We start from the raw sequence: 21,822 nt of genomic DNA, 5'->3' as shown, positions 1-21,822 counted from the left end.
AACTAAGTTAATATCGAATAGTCTCGGACATCACTTGATGGAGTTAGTTTAATTTATCAGAATATGATTTTTTTTACTTTGCCAGAGATCATTATAAATATATTTTATGACATTTGGAATGTGGTATAGAAATAGTTACTTATTACATGCATTTTATTGTTTACTTTTTACTTAGATGGACCACAGTAGATAATATTTTTCAATAAATGTATTTCATAAAATTAATTTAAAATTATACGTTTGGAAAACAATGTGGGAAAATAATATTCATAAATTTGTGTGATTATTCGTAATTATTTTTGAACATCCTGTAACCATATTTGACTCTGTTTTTTATTAAATTTTTTACTCGTATCAGTTGTTTCGCCTTTTAGTAATGTAATTTTAATAGTTTAATTTATTAAATTTTTAGTTAATGTGTTTTTACTTTGATTTTTTATTTTATAGACGTATAATTTAAGGTAAGGACTAATATCAACACTTTTTGTATTATATAATTTTTTATTTTGTAGTATGATTGTTCTAACAATAACAAAATTTGCAACGATTGCATTCTGTAGAAATGTTTTCATTTAAAAAACGCTTTGATTATAGCAATATTCAAGCAATATTTACTTTAAAAACCCATAAATCTACAATTCCTACAAATACATTTAAAAATACATCGTTGAAATTGCTTTACCATAGTAAATAATAAAATAGAAATGGGTTTTTATTATTACAAGCATGCCGTATATGTATTGTTTATACTGTGTTTAAACAACATGGGACTTTCTGTGGTGGTTTTTCAAATCGTAGTTAAATAATTATTTTATAATTAATTTTATAAATAAATGTAGCTAAAGGTTTTGTATTAAAAATACATACTGCGTAATTTACCACAAAAATGGAAATATAATAATATACATACATATTTCAATAATTTTAAAATAAAAATATTTGCATATCTGTTAATATTTGCTTGTGAAAAAACAATAGATATATACATATAAAAGTAAATTGATAGGTCAAAATTTTAATTATTTTATTGGGTTGGGTTCGATGGACCGATCAAATTGATTCAAATGTAATTAAAGTTAATATATCTATTGGTTTTGAGGTAACTGTTTACGTTTCTTTGATTGTATACTTAAGCATATAAAAATGGCTTGATTTGAAAATAATAAAATATTTATGCCTCCAATAAGAAAAAGATTCTACTTTCACCAGCTTCTTTGATTTTTATACTTTACTTGTCTATATGTTATGTAAAGATGTATTCCATTTGAAATTCTTAAAAAAATTTATAAATCTTTTAGTTTTGTCTAATTGGTAACTTTACTAGATGTTATAAAAGATTTATAAAATTTTCGTAAAATATGAATGATATACCAAAGCAAACTCTTTCTTTTAATTTTAATTAGCTGATTAATCGATGTCTATTATGTCAAACTTGAAGCTATATCTAATCTTTTTACTACTCTTATATTTTAAGAAACAGTAAAAATATTATGCTAAAAAATACAGTAAATATTCTAATAATTTTTTTAATTATGCGAATGAAATAAATTAAAATAAATTAAAATTTAATATCAAGACACTAAAATTATTAATGAGTGACACATTAATATTATTAGGAAATCGTTTTTGTATTGTCATCAGTCACATGGAAAATAGAATTTGGGTACAGTATTCAATATTTTCGTCGAACCACCATTTATCCCATAAAAAACGCTCTACAAATCCTATCCTCGACATGGTTACATATTTTTAATATGTCATATAAATAACGAGACCACTTTCCGGTGCCCCGTTTCGCCAAATGGGGCGCTCCAAGGAACGGCTCGTCGCTGAAAAGGGCCCCACGAACAGGCAATCTGAATCGCAATTTTTTAAATGACTCGAAACCACCCGGGGCTTGTAAGATTATGGGACTATACGACGTATTTTTTCTTTCTCTTATTCAACGTTCAACGCACAATGCAACAAATTAACTTCTGTTTTTTGCCACTTTTTTTCTTTATCTTAATCTAAATTGTTCTTTGAAATATGAACTTATAATTAAGCTAATATGGAAATTTGGAAATTAATTATGACTGTTGATATTACGAAGATTATTTACGTTAATTGTGACAAAGTTGTGAATGTGTTATAAACCCTAAAATACAAAAACCGTAATATTGTAATAAAACAAACATGTATCATGCAGTTTCATATTTTATTTGCTTTCCACACATTACATTAAATTATTAGAGCTGTATGAAAACATCATATATCTAGATTTATTAATTTATGTATATAAATTTGTTATTTGGTCAACAATAAAACACAGGAAATTATGAAAATATATGTATAGGTGTGTATGTTATTATTTAAGCCCAAAAATCCTATTGTAAATTTTCAGATGTCATGTTTATTTCAGTGTTTTGTTTATTGATTAAAAAGTAGCAATGGACGTTTTTAAAATTAACTCATTTTAAATGAGTTACAAATGTAATCCATTTGTTTCACTGAATTAATAATTTGATGATAAAATAATAATATCAAAACAAAATGGAAACATTTTAAAATGCAACCAAATTTAAAATAATGTTTATAATACTATATACAAAGTTTGTTTACAATTCAACAATATTTGTTTTACTTTAATTAAGTAAGTAAGATGGTTCATAATTTAATATCTTTATTTATTAATTTTTTCTAACTTTATTTTATTACAAAATATGTTAAAAATGTATCCTTTCAAAGTAAATCATGAGTATTAAAAATAAACAATATTAACGGCGACATCTAGTAAAAGTGATGTAAACCTTTTAATTCGGTTAAGAGTAACCTGACTTTAAACTTATAAAATGTAATGAGATATATATAAAGTATGTATACTCAATGACAAAGAAATGGCAACACCAAGAAGGGTGTGTTCAAAGTTAATATTGTTTTTTAAAATTTAGAAACAGAATATTAAAGATTTTAGATTTTTTTTAAATAATTTAGTTAATAATGTGTTTGTCTATCGAGCTTATCTAAACACTCCATAACAGGTATTGGCATTGATTCAATGAGGTGGTTCATTTCCTCTAGAGGTATTCCAAGCTACCTATACTTCATGGCTTAGAACCTTCAAAGTCCGTGGGGGCTGGGGTAAATTTCCTAGCTTTCTACTCATCACATATCAAACATGTTCTATGGGTGAAAGTTTCGGGGATCTGGCTGGAATCTAAACTGACCTTGGTAACATGGGACATGCTGAAATATTGGATTCCTGGACCGATTAAGATAAGGAAGAACATACGGCTTGACTACTTCTTTAAGATAACGTTGTGCTGTCATGTTTCTTCTAATAACCAACTTCTATTGTCTGACTCTTTTTGCACATTCCAATGTTGTCGTTCTCTACATCACTGTAGTCATTCTCTTCGATGTTCAGCGGTCAGAGGTAGCAAAAGATGAAGTCGATAATGCTGCAGTCCAAATGACCTTATACGACGATAAACTGTTCGGACATTTACAACATGCCCTTGTTCACGCAACTACTCATCAGCCAAAGTCTCTAAAGGACCTAATAATTCTTAGATGTCGATCTTGAACTACATCTGTGCCCCTTAGATGTCCGGTGCCTACTCTTCTCCGATTTTGGGCGCTATCAAACCACGCCTGACAACATCTCAACAGTAGTTTTTTGGGGGGGGGGACAAAGAGGGGAAAGTTTAAAAACCCCTCTCCGGGCACCGATCCGAAGATCATAACCATAGTGTTTAAATGTGTGATAAATCATACATGGGGGAAAGAATGTATATTTGCATAACGGGGTATGCTGAACCAGAAGATAGAACTGACAAAGATGCCAGCTCCCAGTCAACTGCGTTCGGAAGAACAAGTCCAATCTGAGGAAGATCTGAGATCTTCCTTGGGATGGATTGGACTTGCAGGTGTTGGATCCGTTAGCTCCCCACTGCCACTGCTTTGTGGAGCGGTACTGAGCTCCAGGATCACGACATCCTGGGGCTCAACAGTAGTTGTATTTCTGTTAGTGCGATTACCGATTTGTCAAAATGAAAAATCTACCTCTAGTAGACCAATAATTCAGCCTTTTTCAAATTCACTTAGCTGGCGATAAATTTCTCTCTAGTCATTTTAAAATTACTAAGCATCAATATTGGACCTAACCAAATAGTATTAAAATAAAAAAAACAAAAAAAAAAAAGAAAATAATTTGAATTGTGGTAAAAAATAAGTTTACAACCTATACCAAACATTACCAAATTTTAATCGTTTACTACTTGCTTTAACATATATGTTTTACCAAAAAAATATTAAATTTAAACACCCCCTTCTTGGTGTTGCAATTTCTTTGTCAGTGAGTATATATTAGACTGACACGTGCTTCAAGATAATTTATTTATTTATTTATTTTGTTGAAATTATATTTTTAGGGCATTTTTTCTAAAAATTACAATTTTATTCGAAATATAAACAATTTTAGAACCCAAGTAAATAAAAATTCGTAAACAAAATATAATAATATTGCTCAAACCCAAAAAGATAAGAAAAATTAAAGCATGAGCTCAAATGACGAAACATTTTAAACTTTTCATAAAGGCATTAGTTGAAATTTATAACTAAAAATTATAATAATAACGATGTTCCATTGTTAATAATTTTTAAATTCAAAAAACTTATAATTACATATTTAATAAAATACTTTAAAAAAATGATTTTACCAACAAATTAACTTGGACCATTTTGAGGCACGTGTTATGAAATAAATTCCTAGTGTTTTTTCACCAAAAAGGGGCGTCACAAGGAATTTAATTTTTAACGATAAGTATATGTATATTTTATGAATATATAATAAATAATTTAGAAATCATACTTCCAAACCCTTTTTGTTATAAAAAACGTATAATTTTATCTATACAATTTATTTTTTGACCAGTTAACTAAACCTTATGCAAATGAATTGTTATCGTTTATTGCACCATCCAATTTTTCAAAAATGAACTGCACCCCGTAACCGAATAGGGAAAATCTGACCCCCAAATGACCAACTCCGACAAACTACCAGCCATAAAAACCTTCTAGATTGCACAAGTTAGCATCGTTCTCGTAAAGCAGCGACTGCATATCATCATTTCCTAAAACAGGACAATTCTGCTTCCCGGGTCCCAGACTTTGTTACATATTGCTTATCCCCATATTACACTTTACGACGCTTTATATTTGACCATTGTTTTCCGGCGAAACAATATATGTACGTGAATACTTTGTTGTCAGTTTATTTCCTCTGTGCCGCATCTTATTCCATAATTTTCGTGTCTTCTGAAAACGAAGTTTTGTTTGTGACAATTTTCAAACTGTTACAGTGCATATCACAATCGTTCCGCTTGATTGAAACATCGATTAGTGATTTAAACCGCATGGAAAATAGAACGAAAACCCGACACGTGCTGTGCAGAAATTTCCTCGTCCGGTAAATACAGGAGACGAATCGCGTAATCTTAATTTGCATGTCTGTTTTCGCCGGTAAGCAAACACAGGAGGGACATGTACAAATACAAAATCGGCCACTTCGAAAACATTCAAATCGAATCTACGTGCGATTACGACCGCCTAAAACGCTCAGTGCAAACAAACGTGCGACTGCCCTGATGTAATTAAGGGGACGCATGTGGCCATAAAATTTATAACATTTGTTCAGGAAACGCGGTATGGCACTGTCATCTCTCACGGGAAGGCCTTGCGAACTCCAGATGTGGTCGAGTGCGCTTCAAGGTGCGGTTTTAATTCGATTATGACGAGGTAATTTTTTAATCAAGCGGCGGAACGACTTTCAGTTTTGGTTTGTTTTTGTTTCGCGGTTATTATTGCACTTCATTAAGTGGAATTTCATTAACCTTTTCATCGTAAATTTCTTTAGGGATTCTGCCAAATAACAGACACAGTGTTACCAAAAAAAACGTATTTTTTGAATGACATATCGTAGGTTGTAGATCTAATTAATTTCAACTTAAAGTCATATTTTATTTCATTAATAAAATGAGTTTTTGGCTCAGGAGTGGACGGCGTTATAAGTTTATTTTTTATTAAATTTAAATGTCTAATTTTACAATTTTAGATAAACGAAAGGTGGATTTTTTCAAATTAACAGAATGCATTCCCAAATATGTGATCAAAGCACATCAGATGAATCCAAATATTTAGAAAGCTTTGTTTAACTTGATCATGAGTAAATACAAGTTTTCTGAAAGGGCACCGAAGAGGAAGAAGAAGGTTCTAGTTTTAAATCATTGCAATGTTGCAGCCACAACTGGCAGCAGTTACATCAGTTGAAATACAAATCATTCTATGTTTGATTTTATTATGTATTCGAAAATGTTAATTTTTTCTCAGTGTTGACTTGTCTGACAAATTTTGATTCAAAAATATTTTCCCAAAAATTGAGTTATAATGCTTTAAATAAATATATATTAAAGTTTTTTTTGAGTTCCCCTTGCCACTGTCACAAATTATTGTCATGGACTTTGTTTTTTGAAATTTATTGTATACTAGCTGTACTCGCGACTTCGTCCGATAGTGTGTTGAATACGATCGTTTTCTAGACGGTGATCTCGAGATTCCAAAGATTCTTGAGCCCTTAACAATGAATGACGCGTTCTATCTAATTGTAATCATTGATTCCTCTCAGAACTACTCTCATTCGACCTAGACATGAACATCTGTAATCTACAATTTTTAAGACGACTTTCCCTATCTTGTTCAGATTCATTTTCACGTCGCAAACTTTGGCTTTTGTCCTTTCTCATATTTTTAGAGAGATTTGACTCTCTTTTAGGCATCACTAAATATTAGAAAAAAAACAACTATCTATGTTACTAACTAAATAAAATAATTTTCTCATAAATAAAATTTTATTAATTTTGAACAAAAGTATATAAAATTTAAGTTATTAATCAGGATTTTTGTGTACTATATTAAACTTATTCAATATTGCACCTAATTAACAAAACTTGAGATAATTTAAGAGGATATTTCATAGCAAAGACTGTCAAAAAACATAAAAAGACTTACTAAAACTTACAATTAATGTTACTATTGTTTTTTAATGATATGTAATACATTCTTTCGAAGAAAAACGTAATATCTTCGGTATATTAAGTATATAGTAAATTTGAGTAAAACATAAACTAGTTTAATATAGTGAAAATCATCACTATATTTAAATTAAAATATGTAATAACCGGCGAGATTATGTTACATATGCAAATACGTAAAAGCCGGTGGCTACTTATAAAAGTAGCTCCAAAAAAGAGGTTCAACAATAATGTAATAAATTTTGGAAGAAAAGTAGAATTACTGAAGCTCTGTGCTATTTTTCCTTTTGAGTTTTGTATTTTTGTTTTACTATGATTGTAATATTCAAACCAAAAATTTCATTTCAAATAACCTGAATAATTTTCAAGATAATATGTCCATTAAGTAGAGAGGAAAACATGATTATACATTCCTTGACGTTTTAAGCACATAAACATGTTCCTCACATGGAAACCTAAGCTGATTAAATCAGTTCTGTCCTCGTAGATCTCAATCCATAATAGCACGGACCATTAAATTGAAAATTTATCACGAACCACGTGCAGATATTATTATTATTAATACCGTCGCCGAGATTACAATAAATGGGATAGCCATTTGTATCCCCCTAAAAAGCGATAACACAGTAAGCCGTAACATAAGGTGTAATAATTCATCAAGCGGACTACTAAACAATGCGCGCCACCAACTTAAATTACCCGCGTAATTTATGTTATTAACTAGCAAAAAGCTTGGGAATCTGGTCGGGTGCAGATAAAGAAGTTAAATGTCTGGTGGGTCGCGGGTCAAAATAACAAACACTGTCCCGCTATCCGCTATCTTTTTCGATGGCACTCCAACTATTTTACGTCCAGCATGCGAAGCAGTGCAACTCGGTATGAAGTACGCATTTTAATTACCCGACTACGAAGGCAATTATGTTAACTGACTTGGAAAGTATTCCCGGATTGTTTCCTACATGTAAATTAAACGCCAGGAATTTTTATCAACTGTGAGACTGATCTTAAAACATGTATAACAATGAATCTATAAATTATGACGGGGTTTATTTAAAGTAGCTAAAGGTCTGAAAAAACTAATATTACTTGCGTATACTTTGAGTTGGTTACAAGTTTTATCGGGAAAATTTACAATTGTACTTCCGCAGCAAGTTATTACGGAAAAACGGAAACTTCTTCTCTAATCTATTACAGGGGCCCGATATTGGTTCCGCAACTTTCCAAAGTCAATAATAAGAAAACCCGCGGAAAAGAAGTTAATTTATTCACCAATGTCTTCGCAGCCACCTTATATAATATTCTCGTCAACACGGTCCATTCTTTCTTTTTAAGCCTGCAAGTTTGCGGAAAAGGCAAATCGAACTCAAGAAACAATTTTAATTAAATAAATTTCATACTTTACACGACCAGAAACTGTAACCGGATTTATAAGCCTTCTGATAATCCCATTCACATTTTGCTCATGCAGTGCTAGTTTTAAGGTCCCTCAAAACTGATTAGATTTTTATGAAACTTCGACGAAGGAAGCCGACAACTTTATTGGTAATAAGATGATTTTACTCATCTTAACGCAACATTATAATTTAATTTTACGGCATATTCAATATTGGCCGTTAGATTTGTTCCTGTGGCATCACAAAATATTTTACCACGAGTACAAAACATCCAACTAATCCAAAACCAGTTTTCATTAAGAAATATAGCGGCCCCCCGAGAAACTTCCCTTACGGTTCAGATTGTAGGAGTCGAGATACGACAAGAAAATATTGCTACCACATCCCGTACAAGTTAATTACTTTCATAAAGGTGGTGATAATAAGTGCAGATTTACAATCTCGAACAGGCTGCTGTTAAAAGTGCTCCATCCGGAAAGTCGTCCATTCATCACGACCATGCTTTTAATTACAGCGCAAAGGTGCTAAAAAACTGTTTAACTTTTTGGATTTGTGCTTTTGACATACTTTCGTTTTACGATGTGCCGATTCGCAGTCTTTTAATTAGACCTAATGTTAAATACATGTAGCGGGATTTTAATTACTTGTACATCAAAATCTGATATTAGGACAGGGCGGAGTTGCTTTCAAGCGCACAACGCTAACTATCAAAGTAAAAATACGAAATTAATTAAACTGTTTTGGGGAAACTGCCACGTAATATGGCAGGTATTCGAATGAGTACTAAACTGTTTCACTGCCTATATCATGTCCGTCATGTTAAAATTAAATTTACAAGTTTTCAACTCTGTTAGAGAAGCTGAGAAGCTGAGAAGCTGATTCTCTCTACTCACCGTATCAAGCGATGATTTGTTGTTGAACGGCAAATGATGTGTTGACACTGTAAACTCCAATAGTGCTGAAATGTTAGATATACATATATTTCGAATATATATTTATATTACATACACGACATACCAGAATATGTCGGCTATCCCCGAGATTCATAGAAAATGAACCAAAATAGCAAAAGTTTCTATAATTCTTTTTTTATTATTTGCGAAATACAAAACGAGATGAATTTCTCTTTCGACCGCTATTTTTTCATATTTTTAAAGACAAATTTAATTTCTTTACATATGAAAAATGCTATATATTTATATATAATAATTAATTATTAATATTTACGGAATCAAAAAATTGGCTTATATCGTAACGGAGAATTAAAAAAATATATAGATGGCATTGGTGAAAAAAATAACAATACCGGGTATGTAATTTCTAAAATTTGTCACGTCTTTTTGCTTGAGTTTTTCATCATTACAAACTAAAAAGTATGTATGTATCTGTACTACCTTTTTGTGTCAAATATAACCAGTTTATTCGTTATAGATAATAATTAATTATTCAAATTAATTACTTTGATTGAAGATTGGTAATATTTACGGAATCAAAAAAATAGGTTATATCGTAAAGAAGAATTAAAAAATATATAGATGTCAGTGTTGAAGAAAATGACAATACCAGGTATGTAATTTCTAAAATTTCTCGCGTCTTTTTGCTTGAGTTTTTCATTACAAACTAAAAAGTATGTATGTATCTGTACTACCTTTTTGTGTCATATATAACCAGTTTATTCGTTATAAGTAATAATTAATTATTCAAATTAATAATTACATTGATTGAAGATTGATAATATTTACGGAATCAAAAAATTAGGTTATATCGTAACGGAGAATTAAAAAAATATATAGATGGCATTGGCGAAAAAAATGACAATACCAGGTATGTAATTTCTAAAATTTCTCACGTCTTTTCGCTTAAGTTTTTCATCATTACAAACTAAAAAGTATGTATGTACTACCTTTTTGTGTCAAATATAACCAGTTTATTCGTTATAGATAATAATTAATTATTCTAATTGATTACTTTGATTGAAGATTGGTAATATTTACGGAATCAAAAAATTAGGTTATATCGTAAAGGAGAATTAAAAAATATATAGATGTCAATGTCGAAGAAAATGACAGTACCAGGTATGTAATTTCTAAAATTTCTCGCGTCTTTTTGCTTGAGTTTTTCGTCATTACAAACTAAAAAGTATGTATGTATCTGTACTACCTTTTTGTGTCAAATATAACCAGTTTATTCGTTATAGGTAATAATTAATTATTCAAATTAATTACATTGATTGAAGATTGGTAATATTTACGGAATCAGAAAATTAGGTTATATCGTAAAGGGGAATTAAAAAATATATAGATGTCAGTATCGAAGAAAATGACAATACCAAGGTATGTAATTTTTAAAATTTCTCACGTCATTTTGCTTGAGTTTTTCATCATTACAAACTATTAAGTATGTTTGTATCTGTACTACCTTTTTGTGCTAAATATAATCAGTTTATTCGTACAAAAAAAATTCTTGGATGAAAAACAATTTGTATGAAGAAATTTTTGTATGTACTCTCATCCAGTGTAAATTGTCACAGTGAAAAATCTAATCTTAAATATTTAATAAGAATAGTTTTTCGCAATTTCCAACTATAGCCTATACAGTGTTGACCAGAGGAAGAACACACATTACTATATTAATGGTAATTAGGGAACACACGACTCTAATTAAATGCAATCAAATTATATTATATTTTATTTAAAATAAATATACTATATTCTTTCTCCCGTTATTCATAAACCAAAATATTTTCTACTTAAATTAAATCTTGTTGTTAATATTTTGTTGTGTGCCCTTTGTTCGATATAGCCACCTGTAAACGGCGAGTCAAAATGCAATGATCGTTTGAAATTAAATTTCAAAAGTCTTAATAACCACAATTCATCTAAATTTATATAATAATAATTATTATTATTATTAATACTTATTGGTGTTTTAATCGAGATTACATGTCGTTCCAAAAATTTTCAATTGTGTTTAGATCCTGACTTTACGTTGGCCAATCGAGAATCTGAACATTTTTTATCTTTTAACCAACTTTGGATACATGCTTCGTATCATTATCTTGCATAAAAATTCAAATAATTAGTAAATTATCGTTGGCAAATGATTTTATTACATCAGGGGTCGGCAACCTTTTGGCAGACAAGGGCCATTTAGTGGCAAAGTGAAGTAAAGGCGGACCTCACTTGTCCATAATTTTGATAATCAATCCGTATATCTCATATAATACTTTCATTAGTAGTAGATTGGCTACTCAAATAATTTATTTTTTATTTACCTAAAGTTCAAGAAAAGATGTCATTTACTCATTTATCCAATTCGCCTGTCAATAAAAGGAATTGTTTTTTTTGTATTTACAATTAACTGAGTTGTTTCATATTTATTAGCACCGCAACCATTTTTCGAAAGCTTTCGATAGTTTTTAGCGATATAAGCAATATTTAGATTTTGATGTTTCAAGTTCATTGTTAATCTCCTTTTCTCTGGAATGTTATGTTTCTTTCTTTTCACTGAAAGTGAATTTATTTAATTTATAAAATAATATAAATCCTACTAATAATAAATTCTAACATATTGTAATACAAAACATTTATAAATACATTTGTTTGTGCTATTTCTTTGGCCAACAAAATCCGATTAATATATGCGTTTAAAGTAATATCTCCAACGTTTATAAGATGTGTAACAACAAAATCAATAAAAGTGTAAAATATTGACATATATACTTTTTATACGGTTGAACAAAATTTAAGTTAAACCCTCTTATGAAATATGTTACAAAATATTTGATTTTAAATTTTGTGCTATTTCTCTGGCTACATATCAAAAAATTTATTATTGCACCTTTACATGTATTTACATCATTTTAAGTAGTCTTAACACTTATTATATTATATTATTTTTCTCAATTTTTTACAACGAATTTTAGGAGCCTATGACTTCTTGGAACGAAATTTTAACAATCTTTATAGGAACTCTATTTTGTTAGTTATTATACTAATTCGGGATATCGCCAACATATTTCAGAAAAACCTGTATATTATAAACAGTTTAAAATTGAAATTACTAAATGGTTGAATACATCTGTATTATAATGTTCATATACCTATTTGATATTGCCAATGGAAAGCGATTCTAATACAAGAACATTTGTACAAGTTCATCAAATACCACCAACAGTTAACAACTATTACAATTTATAAAGATTAAGGAGTTGGTACGTTGTGCAACTATTAGATGCCTTGGTGAAGCATAACTTGTTCTAATTACCCGACTGCAGAAACATTCGAACCGTGCATAATTATGCGGTGTAATCTCGAAACCGCGATATTAGAATACACACTCCACTATTAATAACAAACTTAATAATATGATAATTTAAGCAAAATAACTTGCAACTTCCATACTTAAGGTGAATCGTTTCCGGGGAATAATTTAACAACTTTAGCAACAGAAGACAGCAACATAATTTTCATATTGCAACAAAATAAAATTAATCTAAACGTTCATGCACAACCGAGATGTGAAAACTCGCAATACTATTTTGACCATTTAAATCTTTGAAGCTGTAAAACTCGGTAAAGCAAATGCAGATAATATAGTTACATTATTTACATTCTTCAAGTGCTGCGAAATGTAAAAATTAACGAATCATAAAGACATTCATAATATTACAGTTACTAATTTAGTTGGTGGAGATGTATAACTGGTAAGAGAGCAAAAATTATATTATTTAAATGCTCACTTCTGTTTGACCTTCTTTCATGAAATTGTGAACGTCAAATATTGACTATATATATAAGGGATTCAATTTAAAATTTAACAAACAATTTAAAAGTAACAAAATTTAAAGAAAAAATTAAAAATGATTTTACTTACCTTTCCTTAAATTTGTTATGACAGTAAAACACAAAATATTTTCTCATATATGTTTACTTTATTGATCACAATATAACAGTCAACTTTGGTTTATTCATATCAGTTAATAATTATACATCTTTTATATATAAAATGTACCAATAATCTATTTATAGACCCAGTGTTTGATACATTTTTTGCATAGTAATATAGTAATATACAATAATTTACAACATTTTACAAGGTCTGTTATATACAAAGAAATTAAACAGAAAAAAGGGAGATAAAAAGAGAATTATAATTTATTGGCACAGATTTAAAAGTGTTGAAGGATATAAATGAACTAAAATCTATATTTGGTAAATGGTGACTAAAAGTGGTTGTGGTAGGTATAATGTAATTATTTCATAATCAAATATTTTTTGAAATTATTTTGTTTAATCGAAAGTGAGATTAACACAACATAATATTTAACAAGACATACAGATGAAGTTTGTTTTGTGTAACAAAATATATTAAGTCAATTCTTTGGTAACTATTAATTAATTCATCAGTATGTCCAGCAAGAATTTTCTGGAAACAAGATATAAAGTGAGTGCTGGAAACAATTATAATATCTTAAATATTATTGTCATAAATGGGCAAAGATAAAATTATTTCATATCGATAATTTTCCATAAAGGACGATGATTCCTTGTCTATATTATATTAATTTAACTCAGAAAAATATATATTATATAATTTGCAATATACATACTCACATTATGTTACATTACCAGAATAATAAAAATGGTAACTAAGAAAGAGATCTATCTAAAACAAGCCTTGCGGACAAACATTTGCTTAATTATTATAACTTGATTGTAAAATAACAAAATACAAATAAATCAGTAGTAACATATGCACATTTAAGGCGTGAACTTTTCTACTGGTGTAGTTAAATTTGGTCCCTTGATATAATATAAAAAAAAATACAACATCCAAAGGGACACAACCAAAAAAACATTCATTACGCCTTAAACGTGTTCCTTTAACGAAAACATTTTTTTTTGTTTTTACGTATCATCGTCTTTGGTTTCTGATTCAATATCCTCTCCTTTGGTTAAACAATCCCTGATACCCCGTAGGACTATTTCGACCCGACGGTCCAACGCATCCAGATGGGGTTCCCACAGAATGGGAGCGATTGGATCCAGTGCCATGCTTTCCCTCATCGCATCGCTCAGTTTTTTCGGTCCGTTGTGGAACCTGTAAAAAATGATCACACGTTTAGCCTATCCTTATGGCCGGTTTAATTAAATGGTTTGCAAATTGATGTAGACGCGACAAATAAAATTTTATTAGGAGTAATGCGAACAAATGACTGGCTATATTTTCTTATTTTGTCGACGCGAGGAAAAACCAACTGGTTCCACTTTTGTCTGTGCTTCCATTAAGGTTTATACACTTTGTTCGTGTTCTTTGTATTCGTCTGCTGTTATTGTATTCCGATAAAGTGCGAAACTTTCCCTTATTTAATTTAAAGTTTTGTTTGCTATTTTTAATTAGCCGAGAGCAAAGACAGTCCCCAGTAAATAAAAGTGAAGAAATATTTTGCATTTTGAATAAAATATAATTAAACAACATAAAAACTTACCAATTAATAACTCTTAATTTCTCTAAAAAATGTAAAACTTGGTATTATAAAAAGTATATTTAATACACCCACTATACATCAAAAACAAATAAAATATTGATTTTAAAATATGAAACGAACTCAAATTTTGGTTTCTACCATTTACTAACCATTATAACAATGTTAATTAAATAAATTACTAAACGTTAAAGAAATGTAAATGTTTTACATATTTCATGAATATTTATTAATATAATTACATTGTAGCTCCCATTTTTCCGTGGTTCATTTTATATACGCTCGCAAAAATATAAATTGTATGAGCGTATTCTTGTACATATAAAAAAATGTATTATCCTTGTTCCCACTATTTTATTCATTTTAATTTTAAGAAAGGATACTCGAAATATAATTTATTCATGGCGTTCACTCTCCAGCTATTCGATCTGACCTCTTCAAGACGTTTTAATTTTTTTCTCGTGTGTTCCGTCGCATTGGAACAAAACGAAGAAAAACTAGCCTTGCGCCCGATAAAATATAAATTGGATATATTTTATTCACTGTACTTTAATTATAACGGTTGTCACTCTAACGATTGTTTATAGCTGACTCGCTTAAAAATTTACTCAGGACTTTCCTTTCCAATTTACCGTTATAATGGGACAAATGACTTTGTGCCAATCAACTATCAATTCTCCCTTAGTATTCTCTTGTCGTTGCATCGAATGAAATACTGAATTTTTAACGATGCTCAAGCTCGTTTTTTATAATTACGAGCTTAACAATAACAAAAATTGTTTTATTCAATGCAATTGTCAGACTGGAATTTTTAAATTGAATTTTTGTTGTTACATTTCACCATATCAAACATCGGGACTAATTGTTTCAAACAAACGCCCGTTATTCAGTCATTATTAAAAGCTTTTGTCTGTTGAATTTTGCTTCACATCCAACCATAAAAAAGCAATAATATAATTACTTTTTTAGTACCTATTTTTTATTAGTGTGGACATTTAATGGGTCCTTGATGTGGTATTTCCTTTTGGGACTGTCCGCTCGCAATTCATTTGATTATAAATTAGAAAGTGCTAAAGTACATAATCACAGTAACTCTTTAAAACGTGACTTAATTAAAATTTTTACAAGTAATTTAATTTGCAACTGTATATGATTTTTTTGATTATTTTGAATACTTATATAAATAATAAACCTACATATTGGAAATATTTACCATGAACATTCAAGAGTAATAGTAATAAAATTTTAAGATTTCTAGAATTTCTGGCACAGTTCCATTGCTTTAAGTAGAATACACTCAAAGGATTTGATAGATAAAATGTTAATACCAACAACATTTGTATCGCCCCGTTTTTATCGTCACCGCCATACATTTTCCTGTCGTTGTATTTACCCTGTCGGTCGGTTTTTTACCTTCCCTTTTTCGTCGCAATGACTGATTAACGCTGAAAAGACGATCCAGATTATCTTGAGGGTCGTTTCGGGCGGAAAGCCAAGATTATGATGATCGAATGCCTAGGTATTAACTTAATTTGCCTGGCTGAGATTACGGCGAAAAAAACAACGGATCCATCGCTTTATTTTAATTAAAATCGGAGGTGACACCGTCTCTCTTCCTTCTTTTATCTCGTAATTAAACTGGGCTTGTTGTGGCGACGTGGATCCTTCGGCTCCCTCGAGCTTTGGCATTGAGAAACGTTTTGCATTTCGTATTGCAAACTTAATGGGAAAGATAATTAGCTCAAACTGTGTAGTAGAATATTAAAATTCGTGTAACACATCTGTTGCATGAACTCGGAAATGCATATGTTGTGTTGCGTGAAACCAGTAATTGATATTGAGTGTTTTACAAGAATTTGGCCCCAGAGGGATTTAGATGTCACAAACATTGCCGATTTCGTGCAACTATTCCAGGAATAAAATATTAATAAAGACCACAGGATGTTTTAAGAGAGCAGAGTAGGGATGAGTGACACTTGGAAAGGTTTGGGGACTATTACATCCGATAGAATGAAAGATGCGATCGCATTTATTTTCCATTAGGGGAAGCTGAATTATACAATCGAGGGCTGCTTAAATTTCAACAAGTTGAGAGTGGTTTTTCAATGAAATGATTAGAATCGTTCAAATTTGAAATAAGCCACAAAGTATTTTTAATTTCCTCAAAATAGAAAAGAATTGCTTTTATTTGTTGGGTACATATTTGAAATATAGTTGCTCTTTTCAATAAATAATCTTAATATCGTTTCTCAAGTGGCAGAATAATTCGACTAAACCCACATTCAGAACGTCGATCGAGCAGAAACATAACCGACTTATTGATAACAACCTCCTGGAAAACTGGATTAAGCATACAAATATCTGGGTTCAATGTTTTGAATATGGGCCAGCCGATTTCCATTTATTTAAAGTTTGTTTCAGTGTAAAACCACAGAGTAACATTCCGCGAATGATCTTAATCTGCAACATCTTTGATGGGCTTATTTTACACTTGAGATGTGGTAATCTCAGTAATTGGCGGTATTAGTGTAGTCTAGAGAAAGAGCCATGCAAAGACACTAAACTCCTCGTATTCTAATTTAAAGTATAATCAATTATGGAACAAATTGATACCGTTATAATTACAAATATAATAAAAACTGTTCGGTCACTTTTTAAAAATACTAAATTTGTATTATCTTATCCTCTATTTTAATAATTTTTAAATTTAAAATTAATTTTTTTCAATTTCTATGATACATATAATAAATTTCAAAATTGTTAAATACACATTAAACTCTTAATTCCTACAATTTACTTAACTATTGTAAACAAATTCATGATCTATTATGATGATTATTATTTTTATATTTAGACAAAATTGTAAGTATTATTTTCATTCCCTACTGCAATGCCACGTGTTCTGCTCTTCTAGTAACTTTTTTATATATTATGAACGTAATTTGAAGTTTACAAAGGCTTTAGCCTTATAATTTATTTATAAATTATTAACGAAATCTCACTCGTGGTGAATATGAGAATTCTTATGTATAAGAATATACATCAAAGAAAATAAATTTCTTTTTAAAAATTGCCGTACACTGGTATATATTTTTTTTTTTTTTTCATTTAAAATTATGTAACATAATACATATTTCAAGTACTAATTTCAAGCTATTAAATAAATTAGGGTATATGAATAGTTGTTTATTTAATGAAAAAGTAATTAATGAAAAAGAAAATTAATTTACAAATACCATTTTCGTACTATTTATTAATACCACAACATGCAATTAATAAAATGGAAATTTAAATGTTTGCACATTAATTCTATTAATTAACATACTTGTTTCAGATTTGTGTAACTAAGACTCTGGATCAATCATAGAACATAATTCCAATTAAACAACAAAATGATTAATGAAAATTGGGAAAAAATTGAAAACATCAAGGAGAAAATGCATAAAGTAAATGATGATCATGCGCATACAATTTTAAAGATAAAAAAGAGCGACACTGGACAGATATATCGACTGAAGACTCGTTATAATTTTAAAGCACAAAGACGATGTGAAAAAATAAGAGAACAACAACAATTAAATACAAAAGTTAATCTGGTTCCCCAAGACATAATACATAAAATTTTGAACATAAAGAAAATATCCGTTGAAGAGAAATATCGTCTGATGACTAATTGCAAAATTAAAGCACAAAGACTAATTGAACAAATAAGAGCGCAACAACGATTTGGTATGAAAGGTAATCTTTTTTCCCAAAGAAAGGCAACAGAGAAATATATTGAAGAAAACAAACAGAGGAAATTGGAAAAAATACAACAAGAACAAAAGGATGAATTAAAACCTGCCTTTAAATTAGAATTCGACGGTAGAGATTATTTTAATGATAAAATAGATATTAGATCACCAAAGAAATTGGAATCAATTCTGATGTCAAGTTCCAGTCAAATCACTGACCAAAAACCACAGACCGAATTAAAAAATATCCCTAAATTAGAATTCGACGGTAGAGATTATTTTAAAGATAAAATAGATATTAGACCACCAAAGAAATTGGAATCAACTCTGGTGTCAAGTTCCAGTCAAGTCACTCACCAAAAACCACAGAGCGAATTAAAAAATACCCCTAAATTAGAATTCGACGGTAGAGATTATTTTAAAGATAAAATAGATATTAGACCACCAAAGAAATTGGAATCAATTCTGGTGGCAAGTTCCAGTCAAGTCACTCACCAAAAACCACAGAGCGAATTAAAAAATACCCCTAAATTAGAATTCGACGGTAGAGATTATTTTAAAGATAAAATAGATATTAGACCACCAAAGAAATTGGAATCAATTCTGGTGGCAAGTTCCAGTCAAGTCACTCACCAAAAACCACAGAGCGAATTAAAAAATACCCCTAATTTAGAATTCGACTGTAGAGATTACTTTAAAGATATGAAAAAGATTAGAACACCAAAGAAACTGGGATCAATTCAGGTTTCAGATTCCACTGGAGATAGTGACCAAGAACAACAGAGTAAATTAAAATCTGGTCCTAAATTAGAATTTGACGGTAGAGATTACTTTAAAGATAAGAAAGAGATTAGAACACCAAGGAAACTGGGATCAATTCAGGTTTCAGATTCCACTCAAGATAGTTACCAAGAACAACAGAGTAAATTAAAATCTGGCCCTAAATTAGAATTCGACGGCAGAGATTATTTTAAAGATATGAAAGATATTAGACCACCAAAGAAACCAATTCAAATTTCAAGTTTCAGTGAAAATAATTACCAAGAACAAGGAGGAGAAAACAGGAAAGGCAAGCTTGACCTAGAATTATTAATAAAGAAGCTGAAATCACTTCAGATGTCAGATTTTGCTGAAAACAGTTCGCAATAATATCTGAAATCAATTCAAATTTTAGATTCCATTATAGACAATTACCAAGTATTAATCATAAATTTAAGAAACCTTCTTTTACTAAGAACGTGATGTTCAATAAAGCAGGCATCATTATTTAAGGTTGTTCCACCCCTGTAATAAAATACAGAAATAGAGAAAGTGGCCCTTGACGACGTTTTTTGAGGAACGGAATTATTTAAATTTTATAATAATGTTTAGATTTACATTTGTGTTGTAAAATATGTTACAAAATAAATAGATTTTTAATTTGACTTTTAAGCAAGTTCATTATTAACTTGTTAAAAGTACCAAAGTGGATACATTCATTGCCCATTTCCAGACTCCATTTAACCCCCTAAATATATTAAACAACCCTCATCCCATATAAAAAGCCGCTCGGAATTGTCCATCTCCAGCAGAGAAAATTATTCCGGTAACATCGCCAGCGACTCGTCGTTTTGTGCGACGGTGTCGTGACTGGTGTCTATTACGGGGGCGGCCGCCCCGGGTTGGTGGCGGCTTGAAGTGAGCCACCGTAAAAAGTAATCTCGGTTCGCGGGACCTCATTTCGGATGCGGCATCGCGATTCGTGCCGACTGAAGATTGGCGTGGCGTGAGGCACGCATCTCGGGAAGACGGACCCGTCGGGGAATTTTACATTTTTTTTTGCAAGGTATTAAAAATATTAAAGTGTTTTGTAATAGGCCGGCTTCGCTTGCAGGCCACGACGATTGATTGATGAGTTGCCTTTAATGAATACATATTTGTAAAGTGTTGTTTTGGATTGTTACGTTTGCAATCTGTTTATATCATTTTATGTCGAGCTAGTTTTAAATATCATTTGTGCCTAAATAATGAGTTGAGTAAATTTGATTGACATTGCCTGCTTTTCTTTTTATAAAAGATATGAAATCTTTAGGATCACTCAAATAATTTAAAAATTTAAAATGAAATCTTGATCCCACTGTTCTCAAGAGTTTTACATCGTCTACGAAAAAGAGAATAACTAATATTTTAATACTTCTTTGAAATTTTGAATGTTTTGAAAGTCCCAGTGGAAAAAATATACTGGTAAACTTAAGGAACTGGGCAACAAGATTATTATATGTATATCATGTACACAATTAAATTAATTATTGGGATGAGTTTTCAAAAGTTTTTGTTCATTGACTTTGCTTTGATAAAATTTGTTTAATTAGTTACATTAATTAAATATTTAATTAATAAAAGAAAATGTTTAATATATAATATTAAATAAAAAACAATTGGAATTATTAATATATCATAAAATGTAATATAACAAACCTTGTTTAGTATGTCACCATATAGTCAAGGGTGAATCCGAGAATAACTCAATGGATTTATTAGGCCGTTTCCGAAAATAGTTTAATAAAGTTATAATTAAATGACGAGGTGTGGGTGTTTTGTTTCTTAAACAAGCTATTTAAAGCAACAGGAACAATCGATAAGAAAATAGACCATCACTTTCAAAATATCCGAAACAAAGGATCCACGCCACTAAAACTTTATTAAGGCACTTGGCAAAACTAGTTAAAAAAGGACCCGAGTGACTAACTTGAAGGCATCTCATGAGAACCGGTCCAAACTGGCATCTTAATAGAAAACCGTAGTTTGAGATTCGCGTGTTACAGCCACCCATTTAGGCTAATTGCCTTCGGAAGAAAGAACGTTGGTTCGGATCGGGGGCGACTTGGGGGGCGTAGGCGTGCATTTTTTCGGCTAATGGAACAGATTATTGCCGCCGCCGTGATGTGTTTAATTCGTGCAATTACTGTAATGGGGCAGGTGGATGTAGCGGGACTTTCTGGGGGTTATATCTCACTGGGGATGTCTTCATTTTGAGTAGTAACAATTGGTAATTTATGGCATTATAATCAAAATGCTTATAAGAGATAATTTGCTTTTAATAAACTTTTGATTTAAAGAATATTTTGAAGTTTTATTTATTCACAATTCGCATTAAT

At 30.2% G+C, this 21,822-nt stretch overlaps 2 protein-coding genes across 5 annotated transcripts in view; one reads left to right on the top strand and one right to left on the bottom strand.

Moving 5' to 3' along the window:
* Positions 1 to 377: 377 nt before the first annotated feature.
* LOC109596031 (uncharacterized) lies at positions 378 to 20,109 on the top strand. The gene is made up of 3 exons (XM_020011482.2): positions 378 to 461; positions 18,286 to 19,803; positions 19,860 to 20,109. The coding sequence occupies exons 2-3, from the start codon at positions 18,344 to 18,346 to the stop codon at positions 19,954 to 19,956; spliced, it is 1,557 nt and encodes a 518-aa protein (XP_019867041.2). The 5' UTR covers positions 378 to 461; positions 18,286 to 18,343; the 3' UTR covers positions 19,957 to 20,109.
* The window catches only part of LOC109596033 (extracellular serine/threonine protein CG31145), a 114,211-nt gene continuing 105,766 nt past the window's right edge, over positions 13,378 to 21,822 (bottom strand). For all 4 annotated transcript variants that reach the window (XM_049961250.1, XM_049961251.1, XM_049961252.1 and 1 more), the window contains one exon: positions 13,378 to 14,566. In XM_049961250.1, the coding sequence (XP_049817207.1) occupies positions 14,374 to 14,566 (193 nt within the window). In that variant the 3' untranslated portion in view covers positions 13,378 to 14,373. The remainder of the gene's footprint in view (positions 14,567 to 21,822) is intronic.

The sequence above is a fragment of the Aethina tumida genome, chromosome 1 (genome assembly GCF_024364675.1).
Source record: "Aethina tumida isolate Nest 87 chromosome 1, icAetTumi1.1, whole genome shotgun sequence".
NCBI classification, from domain to species: domain Eukaryota; kingdom Metazoa; phylum Arthropoda; class Insecta; order Coleoptera; family Nitidulidae; genus Aethina; species Aethina tumida.
Note: the sequence above shows the minus strand (reverse complement) of the source record. Positions and strands in the feature narration are given on the sequence as shown.

Bases quoted from the DNA above. Each gene is read 5' to 3' on its own strand.
- LOC109596031 (XM_020011482.2), top strand. From the start codon at position 18,344: ATGATTAATGAAAATTGGGAAAAAATTGAAAACATCAAGGAGAAAATG. The intron at 19,804-19,859 runs GTCAGATTTTGC...TTCAAATTTTAG, and splicing joins AAGCTGAAATCACTTCAGAT to ATTCCATTATAGACAATTAC.